The sequence below is a fragment of the Mandrillus leucophaeus genome, unplaced genomic scaffold, assembly GCF_000951045.1.
Source record: "Mandrillus leucophaeus isolate KB7577 unplaced genomic scaffold, Mleu.le_1.0 Scaffold417, whole genome shotgun sequence".
Lineage (NCBI taxonomy): Eukaryota > Metazoa > Chordata > Mammalia > Primates > Cercopithecidae > Mandrillus > Mandrillus leucophaeus.
Window position 1 is genome coordinate 445,767 of NW_012104443.1, and position 10,690 is coordinate 456,456.

The 10,690-nt window shown below is 36.3% G+C and overlaps 1 protein-coding gene across 1 annotated transcript in view; it reads right to left on the reverse strand.

The window, feature by feature from the left end:
• AQR (aquarius intron-binding spliceosomal factor) overlaps window positions 1–10,690 on the reverse strand; it is a 118,092-nt gene that overhangs the window by 65,126 nt on the left and 42,276 nt on the right. The window contains exons 12-14 of the mRNA XM_011992691.1: window positions 10,115–10,228; window positions 6,894–6,997; window positions 1,045–1,147 (exon numbers count right to left, since the gene is read on the reverse strand). Coding sequence (XP_011848081.1) covers window positions 1,045–1,147; window positions 6,894–6,997; window positions 10,115–10,228 — 321 coding nt within the window. The remainder of the gene's footprint in view (window positions 1–1,044; window positions 1,148–6,893; window positions 6,998–10,114; window positions 10,229–10,690) is intronic.

Here is a 10,690-nt window from a genome sequence, read left to right on the forward strand (position 1 = left end):
AAGTGTTTATCTAGTAATGCTAAAATGACATATTCTTAAAATGTATCACATTCTCTTCAGTGAAGATAGTATAATTATAGAAAAAAACCATGATAGCTAAACAATATGTATGTTTCAACTTTTTAATCATAAATTGAATATTAGAAGAATCCGAAGTCTGAGGAAATCCTTTAGGAAAGGGAGGAAACAAAACATAATGTTGTCACACTATACATTTTAAAAATTATTTTCTTTTGTTGGAAATTTTAGGAATAAAATTCTAGCCACAAGACCTTAATAGGCACAGGATCAACATTATCCTCAAACTTATTTCCCATTAGAAGAATTCCTGAAAAAAGGCTAGGCACGGTGATTCATGCCTGTAAACCTGACACTTTGGGAGGCCGAGGCAAGTCAATCACCTGAGGCCAGGAGTTCAAGACCAGCTTGGCCAGTGTGGCAAAACTCCATCTTCTACTAAAAATATAAAAATTAGCCGGGAGTGGTGGCACACATCTGTAATACCAGCTACTTGGGAGGCTGAGGCACAAGAATTACTTGAACCTGGGGGGCAGAGGTAGCAGTGAGCTGAGATCACGCCACTGCACTCCAGTCTGGGCGACAGAGAGAGACTTGGTATCAAAAAGGAAAAAAAAAAAAAAAGAAGAATTCCTGAAAAAAGTCCTCATTTCTTTCTATTGTAAAGATTTATTATTAATCCAAAAAAAATGACTCATGAGAGGTTCTACATTGTCAGAAAATAGCACAGGAATTTTTAGGAACTGAAAGAGACAATGAAGTGATTTGCACATAAATACTTGCTAATAGAATGATTCATCCAGAAAGTAGTTTGAAGAGATAAAATACTTGAGAAAAGAAATTCAAAAGATGGATGAGAAAACAAATCTCATAAAAATCAAATGATAATACAATTCCAAAAAGAAAATGGGAATTATCCACCTAATCTTTGGCCCACAAAAAAATCTATATGAACCTACATCTTTAAGAATGATTTAAAAAGGCAGGGAAAACCACATGCAAAATTTAGAGGACATTAATATTTACCAGCAATTCTAGGAGAAATTCTTTATCAAAAGTTGTGTCTTCATTTTTAGGAAGAGTTGGCAACAAGCAGAGGTATGATGCCACCTGGTGGAGCGTGTTTGAACTGCAGAATAGATAATATTTTATTCATATTCACTTTTGAAACATGTATTTTTACAAATAGCTTAAAAAAACAAATATAATACTATGACATGGGCAGCAAATATTAAAAATCAGCAATGAAAATTAAGGCTTTAGTGCAGGGTTCTCAAAATATTTTCTGCAAACCTTTCATTGTACCCAAGTGTGCCTTCTGGGCAGTCACCAAGAACACTTTTAAATATTAATACTGGCCAGGCGCAGTGGCTCACGCCTGTAATCCCAGTGCTTTGGGAGGCTAAGGCGGGAGGATCATGGGGTCAGGAGATCGAGACCATCCTGGCTAACATGGTGAAATCCCGTCTCTACTAAAAATAAAAAAAATTAGCCGGGCGTGGTGGCAGGTGCCTGTAGTCCCAGCTGAGGCAGGAGAATGGTGCGAACCCATTAGGTGAGCTTGCAGTGAGCTGGGATCATGCCACTGCACCCGAGCCTGGACGACAGAGTGAGACTCTGTCTCAAAAAAAAAAAAAAAAAAAGACAAACAGTTTATACAGCCTTGGACAAATGGCATTTTTTTTTAAATTTCAAATTTTGAATAAAATAACTCTATAACTTCAAGGAAAACAACTATCAGTACTTGCTATCAATGATAAAATCTGAACTTCCACGTGAATGTGAAAAATTAGAATTTTGGAAAACCAGTATTTGCCACCATGAGCTTCATTGCTTTCCACTATTTAATTGGTTTCTTCACCTCCCCAAAATTCCTGTGCTAATTTACAGCAAATCCTACTCTCCATCCCAGCCCAGCAACCATAATCAGTTTTCTATTTGTAATTCTGTCTTTTCCGGGAGGTCAAATAAATGGAACCACACATTAGTTAGTCTTTTCTCTTGTTTTTTGAGACGAGTCTCACTCTGTCGCCCAGACTGGAGTGCAGTGGCACGATCTCAGCTCACTGTCACCTCCACCTCCGGGACTTAAGCAATCCTCTCACCTCAGCCTCCCGAATAGGTGGAACCACAGGTGTGCACCACCACATCCGGCTAAATTTTGGTATTTTTGGTACAGACGAGGTTTCACCATCTTGCCCAGGATGGTCTCAAACTGCTAAGCTCAAGTGATCCACCTGCCTCGGCCTCCCAAAATGCTGGGATTACAAGTGTGAGCCACAATGCCTGGTCTTAGGTAGCCTTTTGAATGGCTGCTTTTACTTAGCATAATGCATTTGAGATTCACCCACACTGCATATTTATCTGTAGTTGGTTCCTCTATGCTGCTGAGCAGTATTTCATGACATGGCTGCAACACAGTATGTTTATTCATTCACAGTTGAAGGATATTTGTGTAGTCCAGTTTTTGACGATTTTGAATAAAGCAACTATATTCATTTTTGTACATATTTTTGTGTGAACATAAGTTTTCACTTTTCTTGAACATATCTGTAAGTGGAAAACACTGGATCATAATGTTAAGTTCATGTTTATCTTTACAAGAAACTCAAATTTTTCCAAAGTGGCTATCCCACTTTGAATCCCACCAGCAATTATGAGAATTCCAATTGCTCCACATCCTTGCCAAGAGTCAATATTATCTGTTTCAGGGTTGGTTTTTTTTTTTTTTTGGTTTTGTTTTGTTTTGAGACAGGGTCTTGCTCTGTCATCCAGGCTGAAGTACAGTGGTATGATCATAGTTCACTGCAGCCTCAACCTCCCAGGCTCAAGCAATCCTCTTATCTCAGCCTCCTGAGTAGCTGGGATTACAAGTATTGTGCCAACACGCCTGGCTAATTGTTTTGATTTTTAGTAGATAAGTGATCCTTCTGCCTCAGCCTCCCAAAGTGCTGGAATCACAGACATGAACCATTGTGCCTGGCTTTACCCATTTAAAAAAACAAAAAAAAATTCTAATAGGTATGTAGTATCTTCTTATGGTTTAAATTTGTATTTCCCCAATGACTAAACGTGTTAAGCATCTTTCCATGGGCTTGCTGACATCTATTTTGGTCAAGTGTCTGTTCAAATCTTTTGTCACTTGTAAATTGTTTTATTATTATAGGAGTCCCCACTTATCTGTGGTTTCACTTCCCGTAATTTCAGTTACTCATGGTTGACCACAGTCTGGAAATAGTTAAGTACAGTAGAATAAGATCTCTTGAGAGAGAGACGACATTCGCATAACTTTTATTATAGTATATTGTTATAACTGTTCTATTATTGTTGTTAATCTCTTACTGTGCCTAATTCATAGCTTTATCATAGGTTTTTACGTGTACATGTAAAAACACAGTATAGGGTTCAGTACAATCTACAGTTTCAGGCATCCACTGGGGTTCTTGGAACACATTTCCTGCAGAAAGTGGGGGACTACTGTATTGAGTTCTGAGATTTCTGGGTACCATTCCTTCATCAAGTATCTATTTAGCCAATATTTTCTTCTAGGTTGTAGCTTTTTTTTTTATTCTCTTATCAATGTCTTTCAAAGAGCAGAAGTCTCCTAGTTTTGATCAAGTCCAATTCATCATTTTTTGTTCCATTATGGATTGTGCTTTGGTGTCTATAGAAATCTTTGCACAAACCACGATCACAAAAAATTTCTCACGTATTTCCTAGAAGTTTTAGGTTTGACATTAAGGTCTATAATCCCTTTTTGGTTAATTTATGTATATGATGCAAAGTATGGGTCAAGGTTTATACTTTGCATATGGATATCTAATTGTTTCGGCACCACTGATGAAATCCTTTCTCTACTGAGTTGCCTTGACACATTAGTCAAAACTCAACTAACCATATAAGTATGGTCTATTTCTGGACTCAATTCTATTCCATTGATCTATACATCTATCCATTTATCAATACCATAATGTCTTGATTACTATAGCTTTACAGCAAGTCTTGAAATTAGCAGAAATCTTCCAACTTTGTTCTGTTACAAAATGGTTTGGGCTATTATAGTTCCTTTGCCTTTCTATGTTATTTTTAAAATGTTTGTCAATTTCTATAAAATATCCTGCTAGAATTATGATTGGAATTAAAATATATCCATAGATTAATTTGGGAAGGATTCACACATTGAGTCCTCTTATCCATAAGCAAGACCTAGCTTCTAATTTTTCAAATTAATTCATTTTAATTGTACAGACTTCCTTGACACGGTTTCAGATTCTACTCTGAAACTAATTTTTAAAGGAACTACCACTTGTCAAGTTTTCATAGCGTATCAAAGAACATTCCCAATTATTTGATAAAGCTTATCAAAATACACTTCCCTCTGTGTAAGGCCGAATTGTCTTAATTTACTTCAACCAAAACAATAATCACAACAAACGGAATCCAGAAGCAGATCTGCAAATCTGTCTTCAATTAAATCAGTCACAAAAAAGTAAAACAATGACACTCTTTTAATGGTGGCTTTTTTTTCACTTTGGAGAATACGTTTTTCATTAGCAATACATATGGCTAACACACAACAGACTTCAATCAATATACTTTTTTTTTTTGAGACGGAGTCTCACTCTGTTGCCCAGGCTGGAGTGCAGAGGCACAATCTTGGCTTACTGCAACCTCCGCCTCCCAGGTTCAAGCCATTCTCTTGCCCCAGCCTCCCAAGTAGCTGGAATTAAAGGCATGCACCACCACGCCTGGCTAATTTTTGTATTTTTAGTAAGATGGGGTTTCACCATGTTTGCCAGGCTGGTCTCGAACTCCTGACCTCAGGTGATCCGCCCGCCTCAGCCTCCCAAAGTGCTGGGATTACAGGTATGAGCCACCACGCCCAGCCTCAATTGGTATTTTTAAATGAATTAATGAATATTTAAGATCGTTCCAGTTTTTATTTCTACTATAGTGAATATAATGAATATAATACACATAAATGTTCTTCGGGATCCTCAATAATTTTTAAGAGTGTAAAGGAGTTCTACGGGCAAAAATAAATTCCCCAGATGAATTATGCAGCTAAGCTAAATGTTTAAAAAAAAAAAAAAGGGCAACAGAAGTATTTTAAAAATAAAGGAAAACATTTTATAACCTTAGGGTGAGAAGGACTTCTACATAAAGCACCTAATATAGTTATTTAAAAGATTGACAGTTGTCATTAAAAATTTAAAATATCCATAATGACAAAAGATATTATAAGCAAAGTTAAACTGAGAGCAAATAACTGCAACACAAACTAGACAAAAGATTAGGATCAAAAATATTAAAAGTTCTTTAAAATCAGTAAGATGACAAGCAAGGAAATGCAAAATAGCAAAAGAAAATAAGAAGGTTACAGAAGAAATATAAATGGCCAAGAAAAAACAGAAAAATGCTTAATTTCCCAAATAAGATCAGGGAAATGCAAAGTAAAATGAGACAAAAATAGCAAAAATTAAAGTCTAATTTACCCAGCATTAGTAGGGAGAAAAATAAATCCTCATACACTGCTAGTTTAAGTGTAAACTGATATAGTCTTTTCTGAAGGAAATTAAGCAATATGTAACAAATTTTAAACTCACGCCCCATTTGAGTCAGCCATTCTGCTTCTAGGAATGAGTATGAAAAGGATGCTCATTGCAGAACTGTTTGTAAAAGCCAAAACTTAAAAATTAAAGATTCACCAACAGGAGGCCAGGCACGGGGGCTCATGCCTGTAATCCCAGCTCTTTGGGAGGCCAATGCAGGATCACCTGAGGTCAGAAGTTCAAGACCAGCCTGGCCAACATGGTGAAACCTCATCTCTACTAAAACTGCAAAAATTAGCTGGGCATGGTGGAACGTGCCTGTAGTCCCAGCTATTCAGGAGGCTGAGGCAGGAGAATCGCTTGAACTCGGGAGGCGGAGGTTGCAGTGAGCCAAGATCACACCACTGTACTCCAGTCTGGGCGACAGAGCAAGACGTCGTCCCCCAAAAAAAAAAAAGAGTCGCCAATAGGAGATTAACTTTTTAAAAAATAGTATGGTGGTCCTGTTTAATGGAACTCTATGTAGTTATTTAAAAGAATGAAATGAATCTATGTGTTATTAATTATATTAAATCCTCATATGAGAAGGAACAACCAAACCAACCTCAGTTCATTACATTTTAAATAGTCAAAGAACTAAACATAATTCCTCCCAAGAGCTGGGAGATGATACAGTACAGTAGTTAAAAGTTAGGGCTTGGAAATCACACTATCTGGGTTTAAATTGTATCTCTGCCACTTACTTGCTGTGTAACCTAGGCAAATTACTTAACTATTCTATGTCTCAGATACCTTATATGTAAAATGGTACCTACTTCTAGTATGAGTTTTCAGAGTTGTTTACACACTTAACAGAATGTCTTTCACACAGTAAATAAATGTATGCCATTATTATCACTATTTTCAAAAGCATATATTAGCAGATAACTAAGTGCCAGAGGATATTACTAATTTTATAAATTTTAAACATGCAAAAATTTCCCTAAGTCACACCTCTAGTATCACACATAATGAATCTTTATTGGTTTTTGTCATATGTCGTCTGATTGATGAAAATGACCAGCTTTATATTCTACTCTAAGAAAAATTTAAGATCTAAGCAAAGTGTATACGTCATAAAAAATAGAAACTTTACCAAACATGGATAAGTGACAAAGACACCAAACTGCTGGAGAGAAGCACTAGTTGTAGACGTCAATGAAAAGTGAAATAACAAGTAATATTACCTAAAGTACTGCAAAATGATTAAAAGCAATAAAGAAAAGTAAAATTGAGGCAGCATGATACAAAAAAAGAATATATAGTTTTTCCATGTTGTCTTACCTAAGAGGTCCAAAAAACTTGACCAAGGACTCCCGAGTATCTACTTCTGCCACGTTTGAGAGGGCAAAATCATAGAGTTCAGGAAAATGTGCAAAAGCAGCTCTCTAGAAAATAACAGCAAAAAATATTAATAATTAATGTCTACATATTAATATAAACATCTATTTAAGAATGAAAATATTTTATAAAAATATTAACGCATTTCTCTTTCTTACGTGACCTCTACCTTAGACAGAAGCATGTAATAAAAAGAGAAAAAACTGCAACTGTCATAGCAGAAATGTAAAAAACAGAGTCGGCGTTCAGCTTTTGATATCTAAAAGCATTTTCGATATATATGAAAATAGCCACAAAGGCAAGCTTTATTGATAGAAGAGGAGAAAAAAACAAATACACACTTGATTATCAAGAACTGGTCTAACAAGACTAAAAGAAAGTCCCAAGGGAAACTCTGGCTGCAGAGAGAACTTGAAGGAAAGACCAAAAACATTATGCTTGTGCCTTGCTTTTGTTTGGAACTCTGGGAAAAGACCTCACAGGGTAGCAGTCTCAACCAACATAGGGTAAGCTGTCAGAAAACAGAAATAGTAGCATTGCAACAGAGTGACTGAGATAATATCCCTAGTCTTCCTTGGGATTTGACGACAGAGTGATTGAAATAATATCCCTAGTCTTCCTTGATGCCCGTGTGGCACAGAAAAGATTCAGAAGTTTTCATGTGTTCCATGGTGGATGACACAGAAGGTTGCCAAGGTTGCCAGGAGTGAGCTTGCCATGGGATTATGAGATTACTACACACAATGGCAAAATGACTCTGCAACCCAAGCATGAGAAAATAATTGTATAAGCAAGGAAATAAACAAGTCAGTCCTTAGGAGAATGCTAGCACCATCAGGCAAAGTTGGGGCCTCCTCAACAGGGGAAATAGCCAAGTTCCCTGGAAGCAATAATGATGCTTTGCCTGTGTCAATACAATAGACCACATGCCACACCAGCTGTGGTTATTCCAAGGGCACAGGACAAAAACACTAACGCTGTGAAAAAAGCAGGAAAAGACATCTGAGTTAATCCCTCTTCCAAAACAATAAGGCCATTTTGGTATCTCCACATACCTACTAGGAAAGAAAAATAACAGAGAATTTTTTTCGCTTTGTACACCATTATTTATTTATTTATTTTTCTTCTAAAAACAAAAAAAAGGGATACATATGGAAATGTGCAGGTTTGTTACATAGGTATACATGTGCCATGGTGGTTTGCTGCACCTATTGGCCTGTCCTCTAAGTTCCCTCCCCTCAACACCCATCCCCAACAGGTCCTGGTGGGTGTTGATCCCCTCTCTGTGTCCATGTATTCTCAATGTTCAACTCCTGCTTATGAGTGAGAACATGCGGTGTTTGGTTTTTCATTCCTGTGTTACTTTGCTGAGGATGATGACTTCCAGCTTCATCCATGTCCCCGCAAGGGACATGATCTCATTCCTTTTGATGGCTGCATAATATTCCATGGTGTGTATGTGCCACATTTTCTTTATCCAGTCTATCATTGATGGGGATTTGGGTCGGTTCCAAGTCTTTGCTATTGCAAATAGTGCTGCAATAAACATAAGTGTGCATGTGCCTTCATAGTAGAATGATTTATATTCTTTTGGGTATATACCCAGTAATGGGATTGCTGGGTCAAATGGTATTTCTCGTTCTAGATCCTTGAGGGATCACCATACTGTCTTCCACAATGGTTGAACTAATTTACATTGCTACCAACAGTGTAAAAGTGTTCCTATTTCTCTGCAGCCTTGCCAGCATCTATTGTTTCCAGAGTTTTTAATAATTGCCATTCTGACTGGTGTGAGATGGTATGATATCTCATTGTGGTTTTGATTTGCATTTCTCTGATGATCAGTGATGTTGAGTTTTTCTTCATATGTTCGTTGGCCACATAAATGTCTTCTTTTGAGAAGTGTCTGTTCATACACGTTGCCCACTTTTTGATGGGGTTGTTTTTTTCTTGTAAATATGTTTAAGTTCCTTATAAATTCTGGATATTAGACCTTTGTCAGATGGATAGATTGCAAAAATTTTCTCCCATTCTGTAGGTTGCCTGTTCATTCTGATGATAGTTTCTTCTGCTGTGCAGAAGCTCTTTAGTTTAACTAGATCCCATTTGCCAATTTTGGCTTTTGTTGCAATTGCTTTTGGCGTTTTTGTCATAAAGTCTTCGCCCATGCCTATGTCCTGAATGGTATCACCTAGGTTTTCTTGTAGGGTTTTTATGGTTTTGGGTTTTACTTTTAAGTCTTTAATTCACCTTGAGTTAATTTTTGTATAAGCTGTAAGGAAGGGGTCCAGTTTCACTTTTCTGCATGTGGCTAGCCAGTTTTCCCAGCACCATTTACTGAATAGGAGATCCTTTCCCCATTGCTTATTTTTGTCATGTTTGTCAAAGATCAGATGGTTGTAGACGTGTGGTGTTATTTCTGAGGTCTCTGTTCTGCTCCACTGGTCTGTATGTCTGTTTTGGTACCAGTACCAAGCTGTTTTGGTTACTGTACCCTTGTAGTATATAGTTTGAAATCAGGTAGCATGATGCCTCCAGCTTTGGAGAAGAGAGATCTCTTAAGAGATAGCTAACTTGATTATAAAAGGGTTTGAACTGAACCTTTACCCCCTACAAAAGACTCTTTAAAACAGAAATAGCTGGATTACTTTAAACAGAAATAGCTGCATTATTTTAAACTGACAAATAAAATTTCCTTCTACCATCAGAGAAACTGAAGCTCAAGAACAAGATAAGATCAGCAATAGAAAACAAATGAAGATACTTTTTTGGGCATATCTGAACTACACTGGTAAATTTCAGTCCCATCATATGTGTTCATCTTAAAAATGTGCAAAATGCTTACACACCCCCTGCCACATGTTGAAATACTCTTTAATAAAATAAAACTGACAGCAGAGCTAATATTTAAATGCACCCAACTGGCCCAATAACTAATATTTCTGAGTAACAAATATCAGTATACTGATTCACAGAATTTAGACAGGTTATAAAAGAAAGTCTTATTTTTCAAGAATTCATCAGAAAAAGAAACATTAAAAATATTGAATATAAAAACACTATTAAATTAACATCGTTTTCAATCTGTACCTATAAAAAACCTAAATTGTAGTATGACAAAACCTTATGGAGCATACACAAAGTCTATAATGTATTTTAATTACCTGTAGAGATGTAATTCTATCATAGTGAATTGTGGTCATCTCATTCTCTGTCAGAGCATTTCCAGTTTGGTCATTAATTTCAAAACCAGTATAGAATTTAAGCATGTCCAAAAGCTGAAGAAACACATTTAAATGTATAAATCATATGAACATAAGGGCAAGAAAGCACAATACTATTTAAAATAATAAACAGGTTCACACAGTTTCTCAGAGGTGCTGAAAAACTCAGGAATGTAAACATTACAAAAAAGATTTTTAGAGTATATCCAACTAAAAATGTTTTAGTTACGTGAAAATGGAGTATGTGAATAAATTGTTAAGTCTATTTCATATACATCATCTACTTCTGCAAAGAAAAACTTATACTGCAATCCCAATACTTAAGAGACATTAAGGAGGTAATCTAAAGAAGCCCAGCATCTTAATGAAACAAACAAAATCTATCTTATCTATCTACATCACTGAAAACTTACAAAGCTATAGCACCAGAGGGAACTCCTGAGGTCTCTTACTACAGGTTTTGCAATTCATAATTGGAGATACCTTTTCATATGCTGCTTTTTTTTTTTTTTTTTT